This window comes from Carcharodon carcharias, chromosome 20 (genome assembly GCF_017639515.1).
Source record: "Carcharodon carcharias isolate sCarCar2 chromosome 20, sCarCar2.pri, whole genome shotgun sequence".
NCBI lineage: Eukaryota > Metazoa > Chordata > Chondrichthyes > Lamniformes > Lamnidae > Carcharodon > Carcharodon carcharias.
This window is the reverse complement of record NC_054486.1, coordinates 75,774,566-75,792,197: the sequence shown is the minus strand read 5'-3', so window position 1 is coordinate 75,792,197 and position 17,632 is coordinate 75,774,566. Positions and strand designations below refer to the sequence as shown.

The window sequence follows — 17,632 nt, the reverse complement described above, 5'->3', positions numbered from 1 at the left end:
GAAGGTGATAACTGCAGAATCATGTGTACCACCAGAGGACCACATTCCCGCACATGTCGGAGTTGCAGTGCTGTTGACAGCTTTGCCCAATGAGGCAGATAGTGGCGGAGTTGTGTGGCCTCCTGGAGGATGTCCTTGGGCCACAAGGCTCATGATGACACTCTATACCAGTAGCTGTCAAGCTAACAGTGACCTTGAGCTTTCTAGCTTTAGGCTTTTTTCAGGGGTTAACTAGCTGACTAATGTGAGATCTCGCAATCGACAGCCCACAGCTGTTTATTTCAGGTGACAGATACACTTGTTATAAAGGCATCTGACTTTGTTGCCTTAGTACAGCTGTGGCCAGTCAAGCACGGAGGGCTGGGAGGGGGGTTTGCCTTAAAGATTTCCTCAGATGCAGAACGTGATCAACTGCACAAAAAGTTGCCATCAAAGCCTCATCGTCCAAGCCTGGCATATTCATCACCATAAAGGGTTTCCCCTCAATAAACATTTAGCTTGTATGCGATCATCGAAAGCACTTGCTTGAAGTGAGCACAAGCTTTCTTGACAGCTGTTATGAGTCATTCATCCTGAGGCAGTCACAGGTATCCCTGCTGTTCATTCTACTACACAGCCTTAGTGGATGGCTCCTGGTGGGCAAGAGGTACCTGGTAAAGAAATGGCTGCTGACACCGGTGTAAAATCCCACAACTGAGGAACAGGAGAGATATATCTGCTGCCATCTCAGCACAAGGACCACCTTGGAGCAGGCCATCGCCTTCTAAAGATGTGGCTCCAGTGTCTTAACTGATCGGGGGTCGCCCTGCATTACGGCCCTTCAAGAGTTTCCGACTTTATTGTGGTCTGCTCACTCAGCACAATATGGTCACCCAGAGGGGAGTGGAACTGGAGGAGGTCAATGGGGAAGAGTGTGTTGCTTTACCAGAGGATGGGGATGACTTCAAGGATACCCAGAACTTGGCCTTCTGCAACCGCATATTGACTAGATTCCAGGAAAGCCCAGGATGCCAAAATTCAGGAATGCTTCTCCTGAACACGACAGATTCTGCAATGGAAGAACCTAACCCAGACTACCAGTTTATGCATAGCAGCTTCATATCCAGGGTGCAAAGTCACATCCATGTCTCATGGGGTTTAGCACTCATGATGCAGTGTGTCTTCTGTGAAAGCACATGACAGTCTCAGACCTCACACAGGCAGTACCTAGGGATTATGTTTCTATCTCATGCAACAAACATGACAAGTGTCACTTTTCAAATTCAACTTTTTTACTCAAATTAAAAAGTGCATGGATTTAAGAAACAGATAGACAGTTTAATTCTATGTTCCTATTAGCCTGCAGATATCTCAAGGTATGGTTCTAACAGATTCAGGCTTTATTCAATGAGGCAACAGCACTAACAACCCTTTATAACCTACAAAATTCCAACTGGGCAACCGGCAAATAAGTTACAGAAGTAGAAATAGGACCCAATTGCCTGGATTTAATGTGCTGGATTGCCAGAGATTTGAGAACTGAAAATGGGACATGGGTTGTAGTTTAGACATCTTGCTGTAGAATGTTTTTACTGATTCTTGATTATGGTCAATGTGAGGTTTTAACTGGTATTCCAACATTTTCTGGAATGTGTATCATTATACAAATTGGGGAGACGCGTGAAGCATAAACACTGGCATAGATCTGTTGGGCCAAATGGCCTGTTTCTGTGCTGTAAATCTCTATACGAATGTACGAATTAGGAGCAGGAGTAGGCCGCTTGGCCCCTCGAGCCTGCTCTGCCATTCAATAAGCTCATGGCTGATCTGATTTTAGCCTCATATTCCTGCCTACCTCAGATAACCTTTCACCCCATTGCTTATCAAGAATCTATCTACCTTTGCCTTAAAGATATTAAAGGACTCTGCCTCAACTACCTTTTGTAGAAGAGAATTCCCAAATTCCATAACCCCCTGAGAGAAAAAAAATGTCTTCACTCTGTCCTGAATGGGTGACCCCTTATTTTGAAACAGTGACCCTGAGTTCTAGAATCTCCCATAAGAGGAAATATCCTTTCCACATTCGCCCTGTCAAGTCCCCTCAGGATCTTATACGTTTCAATCAATATAAAAATATCAATATAAAATGTTAATTGACACTTTGATGTTTTTAATTATTGTGAAAAATGTCTAAAATGACCTTACCTAGTTTCAGGTATTCGGGTTTTGACTGGAGTACATAGCACAACTAACTAAGAATAACAAGAAAAGCTGAAAAATGTGTTTCTCACTCCCATTATTTACTTGGCCTATATCTAGTCAGGCACAGCCAAAGTTTAGGTCAGTAGAGGACAAATGATCAGTATTCAGTGACACGAACTCAAACACTCGTTCTTGGATTCAGATTCTTCACATGCCATAGGAGTCTGTCTCCTTTCCAATAGGATGGGAATATGTATTCAGCATGCAAAACCTACCACTGAGTCACCTGTACTCCTGCTGACACATGACCAGCTATACCTGCTCCTTACAGATGGAGGCCCCGCAGCTTGGGTTAGTTCAGTTTTCCCTAACTCCATCAATGAATCCATTGCCCCCAACACCATTCAGTTGTACGTGGCTGCATAAGGTAGACTTCTTCCCTTACGTGGATCATTCAGTTTCAAAAGAAGTTTTGCTTAGCCCGTGCTTTTTAAAAATTAGATTTTAAAAATTAGTTTTTAAAAGTGAAAGGGTGAAACCCCTTCATCCCAGATTTCTGAATAAATGCAATAGCTGGCTAAATGCCTATGACCAATTTCAAGCACTGTAGAATTAATAATAGCCAATTAACTTTGTTATATAGATGCTGGCAGAAGGTTAGAGTTGTACCTTTGGTCCCACCAGGGCCAGGGTCAGAGTGCCAGTTCCTCAGCTCCATCCCACTTTGGGACCATTTTTGTGAACCATAGCGCAAAAAGAGGCCATTCAGCCCATCATATCTGAGCCAGCCAGGAAAAGATGAAAAAGAAACTAGCTGCTCATTTTAATCCCACTTTCCAGCAGCCTTGCAGGTTACAGGGCTTCAGATGCAGATCCAAGTACCTTTTAAATGAGTTGAGAGTTTCAGCCTCAACCACCAATTTAGGCAGCAAATTCCAGATGCCCATCACCCTCTGGGTTAAAAAAAGTTTCCTCATGTCCCCTCTAATCCTTCTACGAATCACCTTAAATCTATGCTCTTGGTAATTGACCCTTCAGCTAGAGGAAACAAATCTTTCCTGTCCATCCTATCTAGGCCCCTCAATCTTGTACACCTCAATTAGGTTACCCCTCAGCCTCCTCTGTTCTAAGGAAAACAACCCCAGCCTATCCAATCTCTCTTCATAGCTGCAATTTTCAAGCCCTGGCAGCATTCTTGTAAATCTCCTCTGTACTCTCTCCAGGACAATTATGTCCTTCCTGTAATTATGTCCTTCCTGTGAAGGTGAGATTGAGGGCTGCAGTGCCACCTGCCTGCATGGGGTAAGTACTGATCAGGCTCGTTAAGAGCTTAATTGAGGCCAATTAAAGAAGGTCAACTGTATTTTCCAATCAGCCTCCAGGTTCCTGCAGGCAATGGGAATCAACTTAGATGCCTAAAGGCAGACACCCAGTGGCAGACCAGAAGACCAGCACTCCAGGCAGGCCTAGTGGCCCTCCCTGCCTGGGTGCAGGATTAGCTGCAGGCCGCCATGTAGAGGGATTCCCACCTACCACCTCCCCCCACCACTCCACACAGACACACACACATACAAACCCACACATACATACAGACACACACACATACACACACACACACACACACACACACACACACACACACACACACACACACACACACACACACAATGATGGCCTGGCTGCTGAATAATTAGAAATTTTAAAATGTTGGAGGGACAGCACCTCCATGTTGAAACATGTCTATCTTACCTTCTATTGCAGACATCTGCTTCTCTCAAGCTGGAATTATGGCCTTTGATTGGCCCTCCAGTTTTGAGCCTGTCCAACATCCTTAATTGGATGACAAGCATTCCCGTTAACTGACTGCCTCGGGAAATCCACCTGGCGAATTCAGGATCTGGAAACAGTCCCGACCTCTGTTTCCCACCCACAGAAGGAAAATCCAGTCCTAAGTATTTTAGATTAGAAGGTTTCAATAAATGTTCATAAAACTAGGATGGTAGAAAATCATCATGGCTAACTTCTTTCCTCTCCATCAAGCCAACCTTCAACCAACCTTCCAGTTTACAGACATTTTGTCTTGTTCAAATGCCCGTCTAGAACCAGATTAGGGCTGTCCCAACTCATTTCACGTTAAAATGTAGAAGGGAGGACAATTTCAGCCCATTATTTTGGATTGAATGGAAATCAAGAGTAAATTTCCACTACTGAGCTCCTAGTGAACACTGGGTCATAACATTGCTAAGCCCCAATCTATATTTTGTCATTGATTAACGTTAAACAACAGAAGATCACAGGCTAGGGTGAGTATTTTTATGAACTTGCCTACTTTTCTTTGAAATGGTGGCATGAGATCTTATACATTCAGCTCAGAGGGAAGACGGAGTCTTGGTTTATTGTCTAATTTGAAAGATGGCGGTCTGAATTTTCACTGTCCTAGTCGGCCTCCTGTTAGCGTCCTTAACAAGGCTCTTAATGAACCTAATTGGCTGCTGACTCGTAGGAGTGGGCAGCCTTGCCAGGCCAATAACATGCTTCCCTTAAAATAGCCAGTGCCAGGAACAGTGTTGGGAAACTGACACATTGGCTGACCCCATCAGCTTCTGTTCTTGACCTTGATGGGACCCAAAAATTCTGCCTGGCACCTCTGACAGCACCATACTCCCTCAGTATTGCACTGGAGTGTCAGCCTAGATTTTGAGCTCAAGTCTCTAAATCGGGGCTTGAACCCACAACCTTCAAGAACAGATGAGAGTGTTAACAGCCAAGCCATGGCTAATACCTGAAAAACCTTCATATTTTCCAAACATTATTCATTGGAGCTGATGATTACACCAGCTATTATGGCCCAGATCTCCTGGTCTTTGGATCATCAGAGACCAATGTATGACCCAAGATGTGTGTTGAGACCCTGCAGAAGTCCTGCTGTGGTAACCTCCATGGAAACTTTTTGGGAAGTTTCAACTTCCAATGGGCAATTCCCCTCCTCACTGAGACCCTCCACAAATGGCTTTGACTCCGAGTTAGAGTTAGCAACTTTGAACAGTCCTGTTGTACTGATCTGGATAGTTACGCAGGAATTGTAAGATTAAAACCCTGTATAACTCATGGGTAACTACAGAACTGACCCCCCCCCTCCAATCACTTACACTAACCACTCTGACTAACCCCCTTGACACCCCAACTACCACCCCCCCAGATTACCCTCCTGACCCCGCGCTAGAGCCCTGACTAGCCACCCCCGACAACCCCCCCACTGAGCCAATGAACCCAACTAACCCTCCCAGCCACGCTATCCCTAAACTCCCGACCAGACCCGACAAGCCCCCACTGCCCTACCACCCCCACCCAACCTAACTTACCCCTGACCTGTCTACCCCTCCCAAACCAGCCCCCCTCTCTCACCCCCCCTACCCATTCACCCACTTGCCACTCTATCCATGTTACCTCACCCACCTACCATTTCAACCACCTGTGGCCTCACCCACCCTCCACCCTATCCACCTACCATCTCACCCACCTGCCACTTCACCCATCTGCCACCCTACCCATCCGTCAACTCACCCACCTGCCACCTCATGCACCTACTACCTCACCCATGTACTATCTCACTCATCTGCCACCTCACCCGACTGGCACCCTATCCACCTATCACCTCAAACATCTGTGGCCTCACCCACCTTCCACTCTATCCACCTACCGCCCTACCCACCTGCCAACCTACCCATTTACCATCTCACCCACTTCCCCTCCCAACCACCTGCCACTCTACCCACCTACCACCTCACCCACCTCTCACCCTACCCACCTACCATCTCCCCACATGCCACCCTATCTACCTATCAATTTACCCACCTGCTGCCTCACCCACCTGCTGCCTCACCCACCTGCCACCCTACTCACCTAACAACTCACCCACATGCCACCCTATCCACTTCCCACTCTACCCACATACTCACATACCTCACCCAACCTACCCACTTGCCTTACCCACCTACCCACTCTTCCACCCTCCGCATTCACTCATTCACCCACTCACCCATTCACTACCCTTTATCCATTCAGTTTAGGTGGAATTGTGCACTGTGGGGAGGACACAGAGAGACTGTGAAGAAATATAGACAGGTAAACTGAGTGGGCAACAAGATGGCAGATGGAATACAATGTAGGGAATTGTAAAGTTATTCACTTTGGTCATAAGAATGGAAAAGCAGAATATTTTTTGAAAAGTGTGAAACGTGTAAGTGTTGATGTTCAAAGAGACTTGGATGTGCTTGTACAAGGAATGCAGAATGTTAGGATGCAGGTGCAGCAAGCAATTAGGAAGGCAAATGGCATGTTGGCCTTTATTGCAAGGGGATTGGAGTACAAGAATAAAGAAGTCTTGCTGCAATTGTACAGGGTTTTGGTGAGACCACATCTGCAATTACATGTGCAGTTTTGGTCTCCACATTTAAGAAATGGTATACTGGTATTGGAGGCGGTACCCTGAAGGTTTACTAGATTGGTCCCTGAGTTGAGGGGGTTGTCCTATGAAGAGAGGCTGAGTAAATTGGGCTTATATTCTCTAGAGTTTAGAAGAATGAGAGGCCATCTCATTGAAATCTACAAAATTCTGTAGGGGCTTGATAGGGTAGATGCTAAAAGATTTTTTCCACTGGTCAGGAAATCTATGGGGGCACAGACTCAGGGTAAGGGGCTGATCATTTAGAACTGAAATGAGAAGAAATTACTTCATTCAAAGGGTTATGGATCTTTGGAATCCTTTATTCCAAAGGTTGTGGATGCTCCATTGTTGAATGCAAGATTTTTGGTCTCTCAGAGAATCAAAGGATATGGGATGTGGGCAGGAAAGTAGAGTTGAAGCCCAAGATCAGCCATGATCATATTGAATGGCAGAGCAACCTTGATGGGCCATATGGTCTACTCTTGCTCGTATTTTTTGTTTTCTTGTATTCACCCATTCACTAACATTCAAAGAATGGACATTTAAACTTATCATACAACAGCTAGTGCGGTAAAAAGTGGGTGTGCTCTGTCTTCCCTCTGAATCTATGGGCAAAATGTTTAATTCAGTGGGCAGGCACGTGCCTGACCTGCTTGAGTGTAAAATTATGCACGTTGATGTCTGGCGAGCGTTCCAACGTCAACGCGCAGCCGTGCGATATTTCAGTTGGCGGGCACTTGCTGGAGTTGGCAGCGCTTGGCGGGCAGGTGAAAAGGTCAAGCGGCCTTTGCATTTTATCGGAAACCTCATCCAGGGGTGGGATGAAGTTTCCTAAAGCAAATAAAAATTTTGAAACTTAATTAATAACATGTCCCTGCTCATGTGACAGAGTCACATGAGCGGGGACATGTTTTATAACATTTTTAATTTCTTTATTTTTTTTTAAACTCTTCTTTTCCCTGAGGCTTCCTGACCACCCCCGCCCGTCCCAGCTGAGTCCTCTGACAAGGGCAAGATTCTGCCCCTCATTACTGGTGAAGCCGGGCTCAGAAGACCTGGCAAGGAATGTGGAGCAGAGCCGAGGCAGAGCAAAGTTTGAGCAGAGCAGCAATCCGACGATGATTGCCGCTCCTCGGGAAGATCACACAGAATCACAGTGCAGAAGAGGCCTTTCAGCCCATCGAGTCTGCGTGTGAGAAACACCTGACCTACCTACCTAATCCCATTTACCAGCACATGGCCTTGAAAGATCCAGGCCTATATTTTGCAAAGCTGTCTTCCCCTGTTGGCTGGTGTTAGAACTCATCTCAAGGGCTTTTCCTCCTCAAATTGTACTTCTTGGCAATGCTTTAACGATGTATGGGGAATATGGAATATACCCCTCACTGTGGTAGGAGGTTCTCGCATACTTTGGATAAATATATTTTCCAATAATCAATAACCTGACCTACCCATCCCTCAGGTCTTGCTGAATGTTAAATCCTCTAGGATCGGGAGAATATTAGTTACCTGCTGGAGCCTAGGTCAAAACAAAGTGATTTGTAGTGGTGCCTGCTTTGTTTGGAGAGGGAGAGACATGCCATGTGTCACCAGCAGTTCAGATGAAGTTATAACACTTTCATACAATGTGGATTTGATCAGATGATGCCCAGCTTCCTACTGTGTTCAAAAATAGTTTTTATTTGCAGAATGTATTATGGTAGATAGTCACCCATTTAAGATATGTAAAAACTGTACAACAGCTTTTATCTGTTGAGTACATGGGAATTGGACACATTCACTGGTTTAATGAGGAAGAAAGCTGCAAAAAAGAAAATGAACACTTTGCTTAAACATCACTTCTTGTTTGCGCACTATTCTTCAATGTTTTTCTCATCTGTGTCTGGCCCGTCTTGTACCTCTGCTACTTGAATATCTGGTGTCAATATTTGGAGTCAAATAGAAAAATAAATTCCACACCTCAGTACATTTCTCCCTTTCACTAAAAAAAAGAAACAGAGTTACCAGGCAGCTAATTTGTATTAGCTGAAAGCGCGTTGAATTAATTTATATTTCGCTGCTGCTTTTTTTTACAGAAAGTTCATGCTCTCCTTGGTAATATTGCAATTATGAGGCTAGTCATTGGTGCTAATTTTTTTTTTGAAAAATATACTTTATTCATAAAATATCTGAAAGAACATTACAATACATTTCTAAATAGCCAATGCAAAAAGTGCAATCATATTCACTTTTATACATAGATCACAAGGTGTTTCAATATAATCAATGAACATTACAGACATCAACATGGTCATTACAGACAGTCAGACAGGGCAAAGGTGTTCAAGTTATCTACATAGATTATGTTGCATTCTGAGGTGCTTCAATACAATTATGATACATTTAGTTTTCATTGCATACATTCCTTCTGAGTCATGTAGCCCGAGGGATCCATACAATTCGGAGCCCCCCAGTGCACTATTACTGAAAGACCTTAGACAGCGACCTTTCCTCATTGCGCCTTTGTGGTGGATGCCCCAAGTTTTAGTGTGTCCCTCAGTACGTAGTCTGGACCTTGGAATGTGCCAGTCTGCAACACTTGGTCGGGGACAACTCTTTGCACTGGAAGACCAACAAGCTTTGGGTAGACCAAAGAGCGTCTTTCACTGAGTTCATGATCCTTCAGCTACAGCTAATGTATTATTCCAGATTGCCTACTCTCGGTCAAGTGCTGCCTTGATGTCACTCTTGCTTCTCCTCTTGAGTTCCACTCTTTTGTCCATGTTTCGACCAAGGCTGTAGCAAGGTCAGGAGCTCAGTGGTCCTATTGGAATCCAAACTGAGCATCAGTGAGCAGGTTATTGCTGTGTAAGTGCTGCTTTACAGCAATGTTGACGACACCTTCCATAACTTTGCTGATGATCGAGAAGATGTTGATGGGGTGTAACTGCTGGCCTTTTGTGGACAGGACCATACATGGACAATAATGTAGACTACTCTAGCCTAGTAATGACCCCTTCATATAGGCTGCAACTCAAACACGAATCCTTCCTCCTGAAGAAATGATTAATCTTCATTTAGACCACAATCCCAAATCACACTGGTTGGTCAAAATTTTGCCCTCGGTTGGCGGGCGGGCCCCACCAGCTCAGTGGCAGGTGGACAGCCCACCCTGCCACTGAAACGGGGCCTGGTGCCATTTTGAGTGGGTGGGCCGATTAAGGCCCGCCCAGCAGCCTGCCCGACAGGAAGCGCTATGCCCTTCCTGTGCAGGGGGTGGCGGGAATCCCCAGCTGTCAAAGTGTGCTCTTTCATGCATGCGCACAAAAGAGCGCACTGCTCCCTGAAGCAAAGTGCTGTCTAGGGAGATTAGTGACGGTCTAAAAAACTTAAAAAATAGAAAAATAAAAATATTATTAACATGTCCCCCTCATGTGACAATGTCACACGAGATGGGACATGTTATAAATATAACATTACATTTATTAAAGTTTTTAAAAAGGAACATGAAACCTCATCCCGTCAATGGATGAGGTTTCATGTATTATCAGAAGACGGCTGGGGCTCCTGGCCTGCTCGCCAGCCTTAAGGTTGGACGGGCAGGGCCTTTAATTACTTTAAGAATCTTGTCCATGGCCTCAATTTCACGGTCCGTCCGCCTTCCTGAAAATTTAAAGGGACCGGGATGATGCCAGGTGTTCCTCCCGATGTCATCCTGCGTCATTTTCCCGTCGGTGAGTGGGCCCCGCCCCCAAATCGCTGACAGGAAAGTTCTGGCCATTGTTTTAATAAAGTGCAGCCCGTATACAATTAAAGTAGCATCCACCTGTTTTTCTGCTCAGTTATACATGAAATCACAGGTAATATTTTAGCTTTAGAAGATTGCTTCTTATTACTTGATATTAGGTGGTAAAAGGAGGGTTTGTGTTTCCTTGTTAACAGTTCTGGGTTGCCTTTGATGTCTCCCCAAACTATAGTCAACCTCTCACAGCATAACTCGAGAATGCCCTGCTTGTTGTTTTCTTCATATCTCCTTTTTAATCACCGCTCCTGTGAAATGAAGCTCCAACTTGGTTAGGCAAGATGTGTGACTGAAGAACAATTTATAGAGTGAAAAATAGTGAGTAAAAGGTGGAATCAGGAACTGCAGGATTAGAAAATTCACTTTAGCGACATGTTCCTCATTGCTTTACTACCAGTCAACTATGGTGGGATTTTCCACACCCACCCGCAGCTGCGATCTTCCAGTCCTGCCACAAGTCAATGGGCTTATGGCTGCGGCATTGCCTCGTCCACAGTGGGTCCCGCCAGCGCCAGGGCCGGAAAATCCCGGCCCTAGTCATTGATTTTACCAATTGATCAATGACACAATGACTATGTTGCGTGCCAAACAGCAGAATCAGCGGGTGCTGGGCAGAGCTAAGCAATCCCACAACCAACTGATCAGACCAAAACTCTGCAGTCCTGCTGCCTTATGTGGTAAATGGTAAGCAATTAAACAAGCAACAGGAAAAGGAAACTCTACAATCCCCATCCTCAATGATTGGGGAGCCCAGCACATCAGAGCAAAAGACAAGTCTGAAGTATTCGTGGCCATCTTCAGCCAGAAGTGCCGAGTGGATGATCCACCTCAGCCTCCTCCGGAGGTCCCCAGCATCACAGATGCCAGTCTCCAGCCAATTCAATTCACTCTCCATGATATTAAGAAATGGTTGAAGGCAATGGATACTGCAAAGGCAACGGGCCCTGACAACATCCTGGCAATAGTACTGAAGACTTGTGCTCCAGAACTGTCTGTGACCCTGGCCAAGCTGTTCCAGTACAGCTACAACACTGGCAACTACTTGACAATGTGGAAAATTGCCCATGTATGTCCTGTCCACAAAAAGCCGGTAGTTACCACCCCCATCAGCCTCTTCTCGATCATCAACAAAGTGATGGAAGGTGTCGTCAACATTGCTGTAAAGCAGCACTTACACTGCAATAACCTGCTCACTGATGCTCAGTTTGGATTCCACTAGGGCCACTGAGCTCCTGACCTTGCTACAGCCTTGGTCGAAACATGGACAAAAGAGTGGAACTCAAGAGGCGAGGCAAGAGTGATTGCCCTTGATATTAAGGCAGCTCTTGACTGAGTGTGGCATCTAGGAACGCAGGCAAAATTGAAGTCTCTGTTGGTTGGAGTCATACTTAACACAAAAAAGATGGTTGTGGCTGTTGGAGGTCAATCATCTCAGGAAATCGCTGCAGGAGCCCTTTCAGCAGAATATCCTAAGCCCAAACATCCTCAGCTGCTTCATCAATGACCTTCCTTCTATCATAAGGTCAGAAGTGGGGATGTTTGCTGCTGATTGCACAATGTTCAGCACCATTCGTGACTCTTTAGATACTAAAGGTCCTTGTCCATATGAAGCAAGACCTAGACAAAATTCAGGTTTGGGCTAAGTGGCAAGTAACATTCATGCCACACAATTGCCAGGCAATGACCATCTCCAGCAAGGGAGAATCTAACCATTATTCAATGGCATTACCATAGCTGAATGCTCCACTATCAATACCTTGGGGGTTACCATTGACCAGAAACTGAACTGGACTAGCCATATCAATACTGTGGCTACAGGAGCAGGTCAGAAACTGGGGACTCTGAGGCAAGTAACTCACCTCCTGACTCCCCAAAGCCTGTCCATTATCTACAAGGCACAAGTCAGGAGTTTGATGAAATACTTTCCACTTGCCTGGACTAGTGTGTCTCCAACAACACTCAAGAAACTTGACACTATCCAGAACAAAGCAGACCGCTTGATTAGCACATCATCCACCAATTTAAACATTCTCTCATCCCTCCACCACTGACAAACAGTGGCAGCAGTGTGTACCATCTACAAGATGCACTGCAGCAACTCATCAAGGTTCCTTCAACAGCACCTTCCAGACATTTGACCTTTACCACCTAGAAGGACAAAGACAGCAACCACATGGGAACACCACTACTTGCAAGTTCCCTCCAAGCCGCACTCCATCTTGACTTGGAACTGCATGGCTGTCCCTTCACTGTCACTGGATCAAAATCCTGGAACTCCCTTCCTAACAGCACTGTGAGAGTCCCCACAGTGGTTCACGAAGGCAGCCCATCACCACCTTCTAAGGGCAATTAGGGTTGGGCAACAAATGCTGGCTTTGCCAGTAAAGCCCACATCCATGAAAGAATTTTTAAAAAAATTTGCAAAAGAAACATCTAATTTCTGCATTTTTCAAATTTTGATGCTCAATTTTTTTCAGTCAGCTGCTTGTGTTCAAAGACCAAGCACTTATGTTGAAAATTAGCAGAAGGTGTTCGGTATTGAATGGCCATTGATTACGAACCGCTAAGGGGGAAGATTTATTTTCTTCACTATGTCTGACAAAGTCATAAGCCCTTTGTTAAGACAGTTTTAGAAATTTGTTACAGAGAGAGAATTTTCCATCCAAATTGTGACATGAATCAATAAGTAATTTAGATTATTTATCTATTTAAAATGACTAATCAAACACCAACAACATACGCCAACTCGTAACTTTGACTAAGTTTCCAGCCTGAAATTTGCAAACCTCATCAATGATCCTGTTTCTTTCCTTTAGGTGAAGCAGATCGCTCCTGAGTACTATGACAACCTGCCCCAGCACTCTTCCTGGGTGCGGGTACTCTGGGACTTTGTTTTTGATGACAGCATTGGTCCTTACTCCAGGATTAAGAGGGAGTGCAAGCTGGTGAAAGATGACTGAGAGAAAGAGAAATCCTGTGGTTCCTAGAAATCAGAAATAAAACTGAAAATTCTGGAAAAAACACACAAGGTTCATCAATATCTGTAAAGAGAAAAGGAAAATCAACAATGTGATTCAAAACAAAAACAAAAATACCTGGAAAAACTCAGCAGGTCTGGCAGCATCTGCAGAGAGGAGCACAGTTAACGTTTTGAGTTTTTCCCGGTATTTTTGTTTTTGTTTTGGATTTCCAGCATCCGCAGTTTTTTGCTTTTATCAATATGATTCAAAATGTTTATCAGAACTGACAGACCTTCTGCATTCCCTGCACTTTCTGTTTATATATGCAAGACAACTAATCTGTACCCTCAATGCTGAGAAAAATGAGTCCACATTAAATAAGATCAATAGAATTAATTGCATCATTTTTTAAACATTGTTCTAAATTAATTCTGATTCTATCGTTGATGTTTTAGTTAACTAGGAACATATTTAGATTTTTAACAGAATAGTCCATTTTTATATTGGGCTGAATTTACGACTTCACACTGATGCTCATGTATAAATTGAGAATCAAGAGGAACGGACTCTGAAATGAATAAGAGTGAGACTCCCTCCTCTTGGGGGTCTCACTATGGTGAAAGTCAGGCCCCAGCTTCAGTGAGGCAGCATTTACACTGTAGCATTCGTTTGAAGCAAAACTATTCAGTAACAACAATGCAGCTATCATACGAACACACCATTAGATTGTGCGCAGGTCCAGGAAAATGGCAAGTGTTTTTGGTAAACCAGTTTCTTAAGTTTTCAGTTCATGCAAAGCCATAAACATATGCTAACGTTGTTGAAATAAAACTGACCAATTGTCAAGAGATATTTTATTGCTGTGACATTTAAAGGCTTTTTTTATCCCCTCACTTGAAAACTCTAAGTCTGAACAAACATATAATATGCTCAGATCAATTTATCATTTAACAAAATGCATACAATCCAGTGGGAGGAACCCAGCGACATCCAGAACAGTAAAACCCTACACAGTGCTGTAAGAGTTAACTGCTAGGGTTTGCAGTCAGAATTCAGCAATTTCCCATATCTACGGCTCTGTGCATCCTGCTGGAAAATCATCTGACTGTAGTCAAAATGGCTTGCATGTGTATTGTATTGGAAAAATATGGCTATAACATAATGGTTACTGACCCTGTTAGGCACAGTGTACTTATAGTGACTATCTCTGCCAAAGATGGTCTGATTAATTTGCCATGCTCCTCCTGCCATATGTTGTTTTTGTATTAAATAAAATCTGCCCCATTAATGAGGATCCCAATGTTACAACTGCTCTGTGTGCTGTGACTAGGTCATTAGCTTTCAATTGTTACACACATCAGTACCTACTAACTGAATCTCATTTATCCCGTGTCCACTCCCATACAAAACAGATGCTTTTGTCACTGCTCCAACCCAGATTTTCTGTTCAGCTTGTGTGAAGGTTGTGATGCAGCTGTTCTTCACAGGCCCCATATAACCAAACAGAAAAGAGAAACCCGATAGATAACTGAAACATCAATGCATAAAGACTTATCACAAAGTACACAATCAGAATCAGCTAAAGCCTCATGCCTTTTTGCCCTCATAACCAATAAGAACTACCCTGATAACTCTGTCAGTGTACCATCCTGTATTTGTACAAACTGGTTTGATCAAATCAATTTTCAATGAAGCAACTGGTTTATTTCACCAACTAATAAAGTATGGGTGCAGATTATATAATGACATTTGCTTAGTATAAGCATTTGAATATACCTGCATACACATAAATATGAAGTTAGCAGATCAAAATAATTAAACCGACTCATTTGTGTATTTAGTATTAAGTTACATTTCATTCACTGTTGAGACAATTCAATTAGCAGCTGAAGCATTGACAGATGTAATCTAATTGACAGTGCTTCAAACACCAACTTGTTTTGGGTACACTTTGCTTCTTTCCATTACTGAATGCATTACAACAGTGATTGCACTTCAGAAGTACTTCATTGGCTTTAAAGCACTTTGGAATGTCCTGAGGTTGTGAAAAGCACTATATTAATGTAAATATTTATTTTCTTTAACTACCTTACTTTCATGTCTAATTCATAGACTCTGTGAATAATGCCTATTGCCTTAAATAATGTGCAAAAAATATAATTCATGAGTATGGTGTCCCTTATGCTCCAACTATGTCAAATCTAAGGTCTAAATTACATGTGATTTATAATTTTATTTCATACATAATCTTTTAGTTGTTACTGCACTGAGGAGGGTGAAGGAAAACTGGAAAAATCTGTTTCATAAGTAATGAGATTGATTGCAAGGCATCAACGCTAGAAGGATTATTCGCAAATTACTGCTCCAGGGCCAAGCAAAAGGAATCAGCTAGGATTTTTCAAGTTGTCTTGTTAATATTTTATTTTACTATTAGGCCTGCCTGCAGCCTGTCAGAAGACTGTTGAGGTTGTATAGCCATACCAGGTTGGTCTTGGGTTTAAATCCCAGGCTTGACTGATGCCTTAATTAGGTTCTTGCCAGTATTCAGGTAAACAGCTGTGCAGACATATAATATGCAGCACTTCTCTCAAAAGAAGAAAACATGTCCTGTTGGGAATGCCTCCTGTCAGGTGATATGGGAGACATCAATGGCAGCCATGAAATCTGTGACCTAAACTATCCTGAACACATGGGGATGAGGAAGCACCAAGGTTAGAACATAAAGACCCTCTCCTACTGCAATTTAGTAATAATTAGTTGCATTAATTCTTTCTCAATTATATTTTAATGCAATCATTAAATCAGTTAAATCTAACACGTTAACTAGTTCTAAAATAGCAAGGAGAAGGGATTAATAAAATGTACTAATTAGTCCACCAATAAACATGCACTGAGGAAATTAATTCCCTAGGTGTGAATTCTGTAATCATGTAATAGAAAATAATGCCCCTCAGATATAAAGTCATTTGAATATTGTTTGTTGAAGTTCCTATGAGATATTCATTTATTACAATATTATGTTTGACAAATCTATTAGGGGTTTTTGCAATTGTAAGTAGCCAAGTAGATAAAGGGGTGTAGTGCATTGGATTTTCAAAAACTATTTGATATGATTACACAAAATTAGGACTCATGAAATTGGCATGGATTGAGGATTGGTTAATGGACAAAAAGGGTGTTGGAATAAATGTGAATTTTGGGTTGGCAAGTTGTAAATAATGGAGTACCATAAGGATCAATGCTTGGATCTCAACTATTTACAATCTATATCATTGACATTGATGAGGGAACCAAATGTAATATGTCCATGTTTGCTGACGATACAAAGTTAAGTGGGAAGTATAGTGTGAGGAGAAAGCAAAGGGGCTGTAAAAGGATTTAAGCAGGTTAATTGATTGAGCAAGAATGTGGTAGATAGAATATAATGTGGAGAAATGTGAAGATATCTACTTTGGTAGGAAAAGTAGTAGAGTATTTTTTATATGGTGAGAGACTTGGGTGTCATTGTATATGAATTATAGTAGGCTGACATGCAGGTACAACAAGCAATTAGGAAAACAAATGCATGTTAGCCTTTATTTCAAAGGGGTTAGAGCAGATGAGTAAAGGAGTTTTGCTGCAATTATATAGGCTCCTCAACTGGAAGACTGTGTACAGTTCTGGTCTCCTTAAAAAAGGAAGGATATACTTGCTTTAGAGGGGGTGGAACAAATTTATGGGGTGAGAGGATTGTCCACTGAGGAGAGATTGAGTAGAATGAGCCCATATTCTCTGAAATTTAGGAGAATGAGAAGTGATCTCATTGAAGCATATAAAACTTTTAAGAGGCTCGACAGGGTAGATGTTGGGAGAGGTTTACTCTGGCTGGGGTGTCCAGAAAATGGGACCACCAGCCTCAGAATAAGAGGTCAGCCATTTAGAACTAAGAGGAGCAGAAATTTCTTCATTCAAAGCACTGTGAATCTTTGGAACTCTCTACCCAGAGGGATGTGGATACTCTGAAATAAAAACAAAAAATGCTGGAAAAACTCAGCAGGTTTGGCAGCATCGGTGGAGAGAGAAACAGAGTTAACGTTTTGAGTCCACATGACATCTTCAGTCACTGAGTATATTCTGTATAGAGATCGATATACTTTTGGATGTTAAGGGAATGGGGATCAGGCAGGAAGGCAGAGTTAAGGTACAAATTCAGACATGATTTTATTGAACGGCAGAGCAGGTGCGAAGGGCCATATTGCCTACTCCAGCTCCCATTTCTTATGT

General features: G+C 43.0%; 1 protein-coding gene across 1 annotated transcript in view; it reads left to right on the top strand.

The window, feature by feature from the left end:
• Positions 1–17,300, top strand: part of degs2 (delta(4)-desaturase, sphingolipid 2) — a 74,627-nt gene extending 57,327 nt beyond the window's left edge. The window contains exon 3 of the mRNA XM_041215303.1: positions 13,226–17,300. Within this exon, the coding sequence (XP_041071237.1) occupies positions 13,226–13,369 (144 nt within the window). The 3' untranslated portion in view covers positions 13,370–17,300. The remainder of the gene's footprint in view (positions 1–13,225) is intronic.
• The last annotated feature ends 332 nt before the right edge of the window (positions 17,301–17,632 follow it).